The sequence below is a fragment of the Vipera ursinii genome (genome assembly GCF_947247035.1).
Source record: "Vipera ursinii genome assembly, chromosome: 17".
NCBI lineage: Eukaryota > Metazoa > Chordata > Lepidosauria > Squamata > Viperidae > Vipera > Vipera ursinii.
In genome coordinates, this window is record NC_139530.1 from 5,968,373 (window position 1) to 5,981,450 (window position 13,078).

General features: G+C 49.3%; 2 protein-coding genes across 2 annotated transcripts in view; one reads left to right on the forward strand and one right to left on the reverse strand.

Moving 5' to 3' along the window:
* Nucleotides 1–831, reverse strand: part of MFN2 (mitofusin 2) — a gene marked incomplete at its 5' end in the record, with an annotated part of 12,056 nt that extends 11,225 nt beyond the window's left edge. Inside the window, one exon of the mRNA XM_083375658.1 lies at nt 826–831. Within this exon, the coding sequence (XP_083231784.1) occupies nt 826–831 (6 nt within the window). The remainder of the gene's footprint in view (nt 1–825) is intronic.
* A 4,057-nt stretch (nt 832–4,888) lies between these two features.
* KIAA2013 lies at nt 4,889–9,406 on the forward strand. The gene is made up of 2 exons (XM_083375736.1): nt 4,889–5,983; nt 7,793–9,406. Exons 1-2 carry the CDS (start codon nt 5,002–5,004, stop codon nt 8,650–8,652), a joined length of 1,842 nt encoding a protein of 613 aa, XP_083231862.1. The 5' UTR covers nt 4,889–5,001; the 3' UTR covers nt 8,653–9,406.
* Nucleotides 9,407–13,078: the final 3,672 nt, after the last annotated feature.

Consider the following 13,078-nt stretch of genomic DNA (forward strand, 5'->3'; position numbering starts at 1 on the left):
AGAATAAGAAATAATGGAACAGAATAGGAACAGAAATAATGAGTGGAGTGGGGTGGGGTGGGGTGGAGTGGAGTGGAGTGGAGTGGAGTGGAGTGGAATGGAATGGAATGGAATGGAATGGAATGGAATGGAATGGAATGGAATAGAATAGAATAGAATAGAATAGAATAGAATAGAATAGAATAGAATAGAATAGAATAGAATAGAATAGAATAGAATAGAATAGAATAGAATAGAATAGAATAGAATAGAAATAAATAATGGAACTGAATAGTAATAAAAATAATAAATAGAATAGAGTGAAGTAGAGTAGAATGGGAATAAATAATGGAACAGAATAGAAATAGAAATAATGAATAGAATAGAGTAGAGTGGAATAGAATAGAATAAGAAATAAATAATGGACCAGAATAGGAATAGAAATAATGAGTAGAGTAGAGTAGAGTAGAGTAGAGTAGAATAGAATAGAATAGAATAGAATAGAATAGAATAGAATAGAATAGAATAGAATAGAATAGAATAGAATAGAATAGAATAGAATAGAATAGAATAGAAATAATGGAACTGGATAGTAATAAAAATAATAAATAGAATAGAGTAAAGTAGAGTAGAATAGGAATAAATAATGGAACAGAATAGAAATAGAAATAATGAATAGAATAGAATAGAGTAGAACAGAACAGAATAACTTTATTGTCACTTTAAATATACACTAATCGGCATACATTAAATTTAAATTTTGTTGCATTCAGCTCTCAAAGGGTAACCACCTCCAATATACACTACATAAACATGACAAAAAGAAAATTGCATATGCCCACAGACCCACATCTATTCTACGACACAGAAAACAACACAGTCTAGTTCGGATGTATACACGCACGTGGCGACAAAAACGCACCTTGCGATTTTACCGGACGGATGGCAGAGGGAACAAAGCGGTTACAGAATCTGGTGGTCCTGCTGGGAATACTCGGAAACCTCCTTCCCCCCCCCGGAGGGGAGCAACGGGAAGGGACCGTGAAGGGGGGGGTCTGGGGTCTCTAACTGTGCTGGGGCTCTAAGCACACATGAGCGCTTGTCAGCCGCGTCCTGGATAACGGAAGCCAGCTTCCTATCATCTTTTGGGTTGTCCTGGCCACTCTCTGCGTGGACCTTCTGCCTGAGGCTCGGCTACCTGCAGTATATGCCGCCTGATTTTGCCTCGTGCTTTTTTCCAAGGGTGGATTTTAAAATTCGAGGAAACGCAGGGAGTTTTGTAATTAGGAATGGGATTTTGTCTTGCTACGAACCTGGGATCTCTATTTATTCAGAGTTAAGACATTTGCACTACCTTGAGGTTGTAGTTAAAAACTTGGGCCGAACTTCTGAAACGCCTGAAGCCTTCAGTCTCTTTGCTAGCCACAGTGAGGACCAATAAATTATCTGGATGGATTGTAAAAAAAAAAAGAAGCAAAGAATTAGACACGTATCTCCCAAATCATCCTCCGTTGCTGCATCTTCCTGCATTCCTCAATCACTGCACCCCCTTTTTTTCCCCCAAATGCATTCTTAAAGAGACCCAACGCAGTTATAAAACCCAGGCTGCGAATGGGAAAGATTTCCAGATTTATTTCGTAGACTTTCCCCGTTTCTTGAAAAAAACAAAAACCCCGCTATTTGTGAACTGGGAAAGAGACAGTCTGAAAAAAAATAAATCTCACCTCTCTTTTTAATAAAGAAATGGCCCAGCCTTCAAGCAATATTTCCTCCACCACCACCACCATTCTCCCTAAATACTGACATTTTTCCAAGACGCACGTGTGGGACGTGAGCTGAAAGGAGTCAGAAATGGGTGCTGGAGCTTTGCCTGAATCCTTCTCCCAGTTACGCTCACATGTCCCCAAACCTGCCTGGAGTTGACCAGCCAGGATAAGCAAAGCAGCTGAATTTTTTTTTTTAATTCCATTTATATCCCGCAGATGATACCACTCTAATGGCAGAAAGTGAAGAAGAACTAAGGAGCCTCTTGTTGCGGGTGAAGAAGGAGAGTGCAAAACTTAGGTTGAAACTAAACATTAAGAAAACCAAGATCGTGGCGTCCGGCCCTCTCAATTCCTGGCAAATAGATGGGGAAGAAATGGAGGGAGTGACAGATTTTATTTTCCTGGGCTCCAAGATCACAGCAGACGGGGACTGCAGCCAAGAAATTAAAAGACGCTTGCTCCTCGGGAGGAAAGCCATGGCAAATCCAGATGGCACACTAAAAACCAGAGATATCATCCTGCAACAAAAGTGCGTATAGTCAAGGCTGTGGTCTTCCCAGTTGCAATGTACGGCTGTGAAAGCTGGACCATAAGAAAGGTTGAGCGCCAAAGAATTGAAGCGTTTGAACTCTGGTGCTGGAGAAGACTCCTGCGAGTCCCTTGGACTGCAAGGCGATCAAACCGGTCAGTCCTAGAGGAGATCAACCCTGACTGCTCTTTAGAAGGCCAGATCCTGAAGCTAAAACTCAAATACTTCGGCCACCTAATGAGAAGGAAGGACTCACTGGAGAAGAGCCTCATGCTGGGAAAGATTGAGGGCAAGAGAAGAAGGGACGACAGAGAAGGAGGTGGCTGGATGGAGTCACTGAAGCAGTAGGTGTGAGCTTAGAGGGACTCCAGAAGATGGTAGAGGACAGGAAGGCCTGGAGGAACGTTGTCCATAGGGTCGCGATGGGTCGGACACGACTTCGCAACTAACAACAACAACAACAATATCCCACCCTTCTCCGAAGACTCAGGGCGGCTTACAAGCTTAGCAGTAATTTATAATTACACTTCTCAGGTTTCTGCTAGCCTGGCAGGCTTGGAGCACAGCACATGCCGAAAACTTTTTTGGAAATACAGAAGGCAGCCTTTTAACTCATCAGAGCCAGCTCAGATGCCTTCAGGCTTGCGTGAAACATTGCTGGGGAAAGTTCCTGCAAACTCCACATCAAAAGCACGGCAGAAAGGCAACGTCTAGCCCTGTTCGAGAAGGGGAAGTTAGCATCCTGATTTTATATATCCAGAGAAGATCGCCTGCCGCTTGCCGAAGACCCCACACGGCCGATTTTAAAGGATGGAGGCTATTTTATTTGCCCTCCGCTGCCATTTAGCGACACCGATTTGTGGCCAAACCCCGGAGACATAACCTGAACCTCACAAAAGGCGACAGATTTTGAATAAAGGACGCTCCTCTCCTGATTTCTCGCTACCGAGCTCTTCAGAAGACGCCCTGACCGTCAACGTTGAGCAAGAAGGCACAAGTTGGGATAGTTGAAAAATTAAAAAAAAGAGAGAGAGAAAAAAAAAGAGAAGCGGCTTATTTTTCTTTTGCAAAGGAAGAAAAGCAGAAAGGGAGATTTAATTAAAAAATAAACACGGTGGTGTCGTGGCCAGCGAGCAAATAAAACATTTGTGACAAATGACAGACCGGGCGTTAAGTAAAATTGCACAAGGCACCAGTGTCTTTTTCCCAGGGAAAAGAGAGTTTTTACCCAAACTTTTCAAGCACACACACACACACACACACACATACCCGCCAATGATGGGAATGTCTGCCCAGAGAAGGGGATGTGCACAAACACACACACACACACACACACACACAAAGAGACAAGCATGCATTCCTTAGCTCACCGTCTTCTGCTGAGGGGCTTCCACCCTCCAGGGGGGCTAGGAAAAGCAGAAGGAGCAGCAGAGATGGTGGGGACATTGTGGGGAGACAGACTTCAAGGAGGGGACCCCGCTATGTGAAGGCTGCAGATTCAGCTTGGGAAGCAAGCCCCTCCTTGCCAGCCCAGGAACAGGGTGTGTGTGTGTGTGTGTGTCTGATGTGCCACGCAATGAACACGCCCCCCCCAGTGTGGGGAGGAAGGGAGGGACGGAAACCTCCTCTTCCTCCCTTTGCTCCTCTCTTCCGTCGGTCGGCCCATCCCGGGTTCCCCTCCCCATCGTCCTTCTCCTCTCTTGGCGTCCAGCCCTGCAGAAAAGGAAGGCAGGGGGAAAAAAAATCACAAAAAATCAGCAAGAGGTTGCCACAACTGCAGCCGGGACACACACACACACAAACACAAACACACACACTCTTTATTCTCAGTCTCACAAACCCGCCACCGACTTCCTGCAGGTTTTTTCCCCAAGAGGTTTGGAATTCCCAGGCGGTCTGTCCACCGGCTGGGGCCGATGGGAACTGGAGTCCCAAAGAGAGGGTGGGAAAGCCGGGAAGCAGAGAGGCGGCAGGGCAGAGCCGCAACCAGGAGGGGTTTTTTCCCTCCCCTGCCTTTTGAAAAGGGTGCTTGCAAAGGCACGGGGGATCTCCAGCTGCTGATGAAACAGCCCTCTGCGTAAGCTCAGAGGCCCTGCGCCTTCAAGGAAATCCCTGGGAACGGAGGAGTGGTCTGCAGAGGCTCTGAGATCTCCTGATGCCAATAAAAAGCACTTTGCAGAGGCTCAGAGACTCTGTGTCTAGACTCTAGACGATGCCCTTAAGAGAAGCACTTTGCACGGGCTCAGAGATCTCCTGCTGCCAACACAGAGCCCTCTGCACAGGCTCAGAGACGCTCTGCCTTCAAGCAAAGGAAGAAGATAAGTACTCTGCACAGGCTCAGAGATCTCCTGCTGCCAACACAGAGCCCTCTGCACAGGCTCAGAGATGCTCTGCCTTCAAGCAAAGCCTCCGGAGAAGAGAGGCACTCTGCACGGGCTCAGAGACCTCCCGCTGCCGACGCAGAGGCTCAGAGAGCCGGCAGACGAGACGCCTCCCCGGGCGGCAAGGGCGTTCCGCGGATGCTCCGAGGCCTCCCCTCCGCCGCCAGAGGCCGCCCCGAGCCCAGCCGAGGCGGAGAAAGGCGCGGAGGAGGAGGAGGAGGAGGAGCCGCCAACGCCCCGCCCGGGACGGCGGAAGAGGAAACGGCGGCGCCGAACTAGGCCGCGCCGACGCCGGGGACTGGCCTAGCCGCCGAGCCCGTGCCCGCCATGAGCTAGCGCCGCCCCGATGTGGCTGCAGCAGCGGCTGAAGGGGCTGCCGGGGCTGCTGTCCAGCAGCTGGGCGCGGCGCCTGCTGGCCTTGCTGGCCTTCCTGCTGGCCGCCTCCTGGTACCTGGGCAGCGGCGGCGGGCCGGCCTGGCTGCCGCTGCGCTGGCGGGCCGGGGGCGGCGCGGGGGCGGCGGCGGCCTGGCGTTGCCTGCAGGCCGAGAGCCGCGCCTGGAGCGGGGCCGGCGGCCGGCTGCTGCTGCCCGCCGGGGAAGCGCCCCCGCCCCTGGTGGCCAACGGGCACCTGCTCTTGGATGCCCAGGCCAACCGCCTCTGGGTGGTGCCCGCCGGGGACGGCCCCGGCCCGGCCTGGCCCACTGACTACGGGCCCCTGGCGCAGCTGCGGGGTCCGGCCGGCGCTGAGAGCGAGGAGGCGGCGGGCTCGGCCCTGCTGCCCAGGGAGGGTGCCCTGCGCAGGGTCCGCTGCGTCCAGCCCGGCGGTCCCGGCGGAGCCTGCTTGACCGTCCGGGAGGAGGTGCTGGCCCACCGGGGCCGCCCGCACCTCTACTTGCAGCGCCTGGCGGTGGAGAACCCCACCGACCGGCCGGTGACCCTGGAGCTGGCCGGCCCGGGGTCGCCGTCCACCTCCTTATCGTCGTCCTCGTCCGGACGCTCTTTCGCCACCAGCTTGGAGAAGGCGGGCGAGCGTCAGTTCTTCCTGTCCTCGGGCCGGGCGCTGCAACCGGCCGGCGAGAAGCTGGTGCTGGTGGTGGTGGCAGCCAAGAAGCTGGCCGGCCGGGTGCAGGTGGCGCCCCGCTCGCGCTACGAGGAGACGCTGCTGTCGGTGGTGCTGTGCTCGGAGCCCATCGAGGCCGCCCAGCTGGACGAGACCTTCGGCCGGCTGCGGGAGGCGGCCAAGAGGGAGATGGCGGAGGTGCTGGCCCTGCGGGCCGAGGAGCTGGTGCAGGAACACCGCCGGGCGTGGGACGAGCTCTTCATCTCAGGTGCGGGGATGCCACCCGGCTTGGAGCCCCTGGCCACCTCGGGGCAGGGTCGCCTTGGGGCTGGGCGCTGCCGGCTTCGCAGTTGGGCGGTGCGGTTGAGAGGTGTCTTCAGGGAGGAGCCTTTTGGTGGTTGGTGCCAGCCAGGTGCCACAAAGATGGGAGTCCCTCCCTTTGTCTCTCCCTTCCTTCCTTCCTTCCTTCCTTCCTTCCTTCCTTCCTTCCTTCCTTCATCTATCCATTTAGTTTCCTTCCTTTCTATATATATGTCCATCCACTTGCCTGCCTACCTACCTACCTACCTACCTATGTATCTATCTATCTACATTCTTTTCTATCTATCTGCCTATCTTCCTTTTCTCCATCCATCCATCCATTTTCTTTCCTTTATCTACCTTCCTTTCCTCCTTCCTTCTTCCTTTTATCTATCTATCTATCTATCTATCTATCTATCTATCTATCTATTTTCCTTCATTCTTTGTCTATCTTCCTTCCTCCTTTTATCTATCATCCATCTCTATCTTCCTTCCTTCCTTCCTTCCTTCCTTCCTTCCTTCCTATTTTCCCCAGAAACAACAACCCTGCGAGGTCAGTTCTGCTGAGAGACCGGCCCAAGGTCACCCAGCTGGCTTTCATGGCTAAGGCGCAACGTGAACTTTCAGCCTGCGGCTTAAACCTCAGGGCTCTCCAAACGTGGGAACTTTAAAGACTTGCGGACTTCATCTCCCAGAATTCCTCAGCCAGCTGCGAAGTCTGCGAAGTCTTCAAAGTTGCCAAGGTGGGAGGGCCCCTGCTCCGGTGGTCCTTGCAAGCCTGCTTGGGGCTGTAGAGGTGCTGAAATGGACCACGAAGCTTGTAATTGACCTGAGAGTTGTCGCCGACTGCCTCTCCTTTCGAGATGGTTTCTTGGTAGGCAAAGATTAGGAAGTCTGCAAAAAAAATAAAAGAAAAATCACAATGTCTGCCTGCCTTAGCAGTAGTTGGAGGGGTGGAGAAGAGATTTTTGTTTCTGAGGCTGGAGATCTCGACGTTTTCTCTCCCAAAGTAGTAGTATCTTCTACTCGTGTTCCCGGAAATTGGCACACAGAGTAAGAACATCCTGTGTTCAAGGAAGGGAAGGTGAATTCCAATGCCTGCCTCTGTGGAGCAAGGGTGTAGACGTCGCTCAGTTGGGACGGAGTATTTTATAGTCGGTATTATTCACATAAAAATATGATGACGGTTGCAAAGGCCTGACCAAGTCTGGAGTACAGGTAGTCCTCGAATTACAGCCACAATGTCTGTTTCTAGAATTTCTGTTGCTAAGTGAGACATTCGTTAAGTGACTTTTTGCTCCATCTTTCTTGCCAAAGCTGTTCAGTGGATCACTGCCATTGTTAAGTTAGTGACACGGTTGTTAAGTGAATCTGGCTTTCCCATTGACGTTGCTTGTCCGAAGGTCGCAAAAGGGGATCACGTGACGCCGGGACCCTGCGGCCATCATAACTATGAATCAGTTGCCAAGCGCCTTAAGTTTGATCGGGGTGAATACAGGGACGCCGCAATGGTCGTAAATGTGGAGAAATGGTCCTAAGTCACTTTTTCCCGTGCTGTTGCAACTTTGGTCACTGAAAAAAAAAACCTGTTGTAAGTCGAGGACTACTACCGGTTGTTTCCCAGTAGGAAGGAGGGGTAGGGAGAAAGTAGAGAAACTCCTTGCCGTGTAACTGTAGGTGAGATTTTAATGGGGAAGATTTCCAGCTTGTCAGCCTATTGTTGCAGAGAAAGGCCGAGCTCTGAAAATAGAGTTATATCCTTTTTTTTGCTTTTCAGGTGTGGAAATGCGCAAGATCACCGATGCGCACACCCCCTCCAGCGACACCGTCAACATGACGCTCTACTTCGTCCTGTCCACCACCCCGGCGCCCCTCCTGGACCCCCGCATTAGCCCCGAGGAGAAGGAGAGAATGGAAGCCACTTTGAACTACGCGGATCACTGCTTCAGCGGCCACGCCACCATGCACGCCGAGAACCTCTGGCCCGGGCAGTTGTCCTCCGTCTTGCAGGTCTTGCAGCTCTCCAACCTGTGGAAGCTGACGCTCCAGAAGCGTGGCTGCAAGGGGCTGGTGGCCGCCGGGGCCCACGGCCTCATGCAGGGCATGGTGCTCAGCTTCGGCGGGCTGCAGTTCACCGAAAACCACCTGCAATTCCAGTCGGACCCCGAAGTCCTTCAGAACAGCTACGCCTTGCGGGGGATCCATTACAACAAGGATTTGATCAACCTGGCCGTGCTGCTGGACGCCGAGGGGAAGCCTTTCCTGCACGTCTCGATCAAGTTCCAGGAGAAGCCGGTGAAGCTCTACGCCTGCGAGGGCGGCTGTTCGAACGACCCCGTGGAGCTGACCTCGGAGGTGCACGGCCACACGTTCCCCGTCATGGTGACCCAGCCCATCACGCCTCTGCTGTACATCTCCACCGACCTGGTGCACCTGCAGGATCTCCGCCACACGCTCCACCTCAAGGCCATCCTGGCCCACGAGGAGCACATGGCCAAGCGCTACCCGGGCCTGCCCTTCCTCTTCTGGTTCAGCGTGGCCTCCCTCATCACTCTCTTCCACCTCTTCCTCTTCAAGCTGATATACAACGAGTACTGCGGGCCGGGGGCCAAGCCCCTCTTCCGGAGCAAGGTCTAAGCCCCCCCTCTCCCCCCAGCCCGGTTCGGCTTGATGGCCGAAGTGGGGCCCTGGCTTCTTCTTCTCCCTGACCTCAGCCTGGAATCAAAGGCACATCTTCGGAAGAAGAGATCTTTGTGTGGTGTGTGTGCACACCTGTGCACCTGTGTTCTTGCACGTTGGCCTGTCCGGAGGACCAGCACTCGAGGGGAGGGGGGGGCTGGTGAAAGACTGGTTCAAAAGGAGGGGGTCTTCCACCCAGCGATCCAGGCTCCGGCCCCGTCTTCTGTCGTTGTGGTCATCTCAGTTTTGTCGGGGTGCTGCTCGGAAAAGGCTCGACAGGCAGTGTGATGGGCGAGCCCGGCTTAAGGGTGCCGAGGCTGACACCCCCAAGTGTTAAGCAAGGATCCTCGCTTGTATCCCGAAGGAACCAGGATGAAAGAGCGGTTGGTGGTGGTGGTGACGGTGGTGGGTTGGAAAGCTTGTCACCACTGGTCCGGCTGGCCCCAAAATGCAGTTTATGTGGATTATTAATTCATAATTAAACTTCCCTAAATTGTGGCTCTCTCCAATACATCAAGGCCTAGTTATTCCGCTGAAGAGCAGAGACGGGAAGCGACACGAGAACAGCTTCTTGTCTGACCTGAAAACCAGTCAGGTTTTGATATATAAGTGTGTGTGTGTGTATGTATGTATGTATGTATGTATGTATGTATGTATATATATATATATATATATATATATATATATATATATATATATATATATATATATATATATGTGTGTGTGTGTGTGTGTGTGTATGTGTATGTGTATGTATGTATGTATATATATATATATATATATATATGTGTGTGTGTGTGTGTGTATATATATATATATATATATATATATATATATATATATATATATATATGAAAGGGACGCGGTAGCTCAGTGGGTTAGGACGCTGAGCTTGTTGATCAGAAGGTCGGCAGTTTGGCGGGTCAAATCCCGAGTGCCGCGTAACAGAGTGAGCGCCTGTTACTCGTCCCAGCTTCTGCCAACCTAGCAGTTCGAAAGCACGTAAAAATGCAAGTAGAAAAATAGGGACCACTACGGTGGGAAGGTAACAGCGTTCCGTGCGCCTTTGGCGTCTAGTCATGCCGGCCACATGACCACGGAGACGTCCTCGGACAAGCGCTGGCTCTTCGGCTTTGAAACGGAGATGAGCACCGGCCCCTAGAGTCGGAAACGACTAGCATGCATGTGCGGGGGAACCTTTACCTTTACCTTTTACTATATATATATGTATGTATGTATGTATGTTTTCTGAGGTATATATATATATATATATATGTGTGTGTGTGTGTGTGTGTATATATATATATATATATATATATATATATATATATGTATATATATATGTATATATATATGTATATATATATATGTATATGTATATGTATGTATGTGTATGTGTGTGTATATATATATGTGTGTGTGTATGTGTGTATGTATATATATACATATATACACATACATATGTATACATATACATATGTGTGTGTGTGTATACATACACACACACACACACACACAAAAGAAAACAGCATGGGAAGGTTTGTGGGAAAGATCCCTCTTATAATATGTGCACATTATTGGAATCTGTTTTTCTGGGTCTCTGGCTTCCTTCCCTTTGGTTGCTGCCTCAGCTATTCAGAAAACAATTTTTTTTTAAAGAGGGATTTGACCCCTTTTGGTCAGTCCCTCTTGAAACCTCCCCATCTTTCCCGATGTCAGTAACTCTGGCGGGGATTTATTGGAAATAAGCACGGCGAGATACTCTTAAGTCTGTTTCCTCCCCCCCCCCTTTTTTCTTTCTTTCTTTCTTTTTCTTGGTTTGTATTCCAAAACTTCCGTGGAATTTGAGAGCCATTTGCTCTCATCATTAAAGCAGTTTTAAAAAGTCTGCTTACAGAATGTGTGTGTGTGTGTGTAGATTGTGTATGTGTTCAGGTGCATTTTTCAAAGACAGCCTAGCGAGAAGAACAGGAAGACAGAACGTTCCAGAAAAACTCCTGAGGGCTCTCAAGAGTTGCTGCTGTTTGAGTGACTCAGTTTCAATCTGGGGTCTTGTATCCAAGACAAGCCCCTAAAACAGCATCACTTTGTCTGTGTGTGTGTGTGTTGTGTAAGTGTTCAGGTGCATTTTTCAAAGACAGCCTAGCAAGAAGAACAGGAAGACGGAATGTTCCAGAAAAACACCTGAGGGCTCTCAAGAGTTGCTGCTGTTTGAGTGACTCAGTTTCAATCTGGGGTCTTGTATCCAAGACAAGCCCCTAAAACAGCATCACTTTGTCTGTGTGTGTGTGTGTTGTGTAAGTGTTCAGGTGCATTTTTCAAAGACAGCCTAGCAAGAAGAACAGGAAGACGGAATGTTCCAGAAAAACACCTGAGGGCTCTCAAGAATTGCTGCTGTTTGAGTGACTCAGTTTCAATCTGGGGTCTTGTATCTAAGACAAGCCCCTAAAACAGCATCTGTGTGTGTGTGTGTGTGTGTGTGTTGTGTATGTGTGCAGGTGCATTTTTCAAAGACAGCCTAGCGAGAAGAACAGGAAGACACCTGAGGGCTCTCAAGAATTGCTGCTGTTTTAGTGACTCAGTTTCAATCTTGGGTCTTGTATCCAAGACAAGCCCCTTAAACAGCCTCACTTTGTGTGTGTGTGTGTTGTGTATGTGTGCAGGTGCATTTTTCAAAGACAGCCTAGCGAGAAGAACAGGAAGACGGAACGTTCCAGAAAAACACCTGAGGGCTCTCAAGAATTGCTGCTGTTTGAGTGACTCAGTTTCAATCTGGGGTCTTGTATCCAAGACAAGCCCCTTAAACAGCCTCACTTTGTGTGTGTGTGTGTGTGTGTGTTGTGTATGTGTGCAGGTGCATTTTTCAAAGACAGCCTAGCGAGAAGAACAGGAAGACGGAACGTTCCAGAAAAACTCCTGAGGGCTCTCAAGAATTGCTGCTGTTTGAGTGACTCAGTTTCAATCTGGGGTCTTGTATCCAAGACAAGCCCCTAAAACAGCATCACTTGTGTGTGTGTGTGTGTGTGTGTGTGTGTGTGTGTGTGTGTGTGTGTGTGCTTGCATGTGTGCGCGCACGCTCCTTACAAAGGAGGTGCAAATAAAACACAACCATTTGCGGTGGCCCCTGGATATCCTAACTGTCCCGCCATTCCCCGAAGCCCAAAGACCCCATTGCTTCTCAGTTCTGTTGGCTTTCATTTCCATTTTGTCCTTTGATGAAAAATACTTGAAAAAAAAAAGATTTAAGGAGACGTTTAATCAGCACCTTTGGTTTGATTGTTCTTGCTTAGCTTCAGTTTAAAAAAGGGGGGGGAGATTTCTCCCCCCTCCACTGCCCCTAAACCCCAGTGTGGTTCTCATTTCTTTGTGTGGACTTTTAATTTATTGTTTGTGGGTTTCCCGACCGAAAAACAGCCAGCTAAGAATGTACCTGTGCTTAGTTTTAACTCATGCTTTAATCTTAACACTGATAATAGGAGTTCTCAATCTTCCTCCGAAGACAGTGTACAAAACACACAACTTAAATTACTTTTATTAGGAGTGGCTGTTGATTTAATCTTTCACCAAGCTTGTTGCAGTGTCCTGGGGTGCTTCCCCCCCCCACTAATTCTAGAGAGATTTAACAGATTTTTCTGATGATTTGAAAACAATTGTGATTATTTTAAGAAACCAAAGGTTCTGGGTTTGGTGTTTTTTTTTTTTGTAAGAAATAAAAATCTTTCAAATCTGTACTCCACGTCTCTACTGGCTTCGTTCTTTTTTTTTTTTTAAGTCCTTGTTTTGCTCTGGAATTGATTTTCCTTGACTGCAAACAAGGGTCTCGAACTGCATTCGCGGGACAGGGAGAGCCTATTTGATCTCTCTAATCCCTTCACTTTTTATCTTGCGCTTCGTGGCACTAACGCTGTCGGCAGAAAGAGGATTTGTGGTGCCAAATCTCGTCCACAAAAAAGGAAGGGGGAGAGAAATTCGCCCAGCAAAATCTTTACCTGTAAGAAGGGACCCTGGGATTAAAGTGGAGACCTCGCAAGTAAATCTTTCTGGAGAAAAGATAAAATATTTTCAGAACAAAGACACCCTTGTGAAAAAAGCGGTCCAGCTAACCTCACCTCTCATTACCTCCCACAGACCTACCTGCTTACCCTAATGGATGGGTGGTCCTCGGACTGCGACCACGATTGAGCGCAAAATTTCTGTGGCCAAGCGAGACTGCTGAGTTGAGTTTTGCCCCACTTTACGGCCTTCAAATCGAATCAGTTTATTACAGCAGTATGGCCAAAAACAGTAAAATATCCAATTGTAGGCTACTTACATGCATGCATGCATAAAAATGCTCTTGAGCATGATCTAATGGTAGATAAGAACACACAGTGTGCGTGCGTGT

Bases quoted from the DNA above. Each gene is read 5' to 3' on its own strand.
- KIAA2013 (XM_083375736.1), top strand. From the start codon at position 5,002: ATGTGGCTGCAGCAGCGGCTGAAGGGGCTGCCGGGGCTGCTGTCCAGC. The intron at 5,984-7,792 runs GTGCGGGGATGC...TTTGCTTTTCAG, and splicing joins GGACGAGCTCTTCATCTCAG to GTGTGGAAATGCGCAAGATC.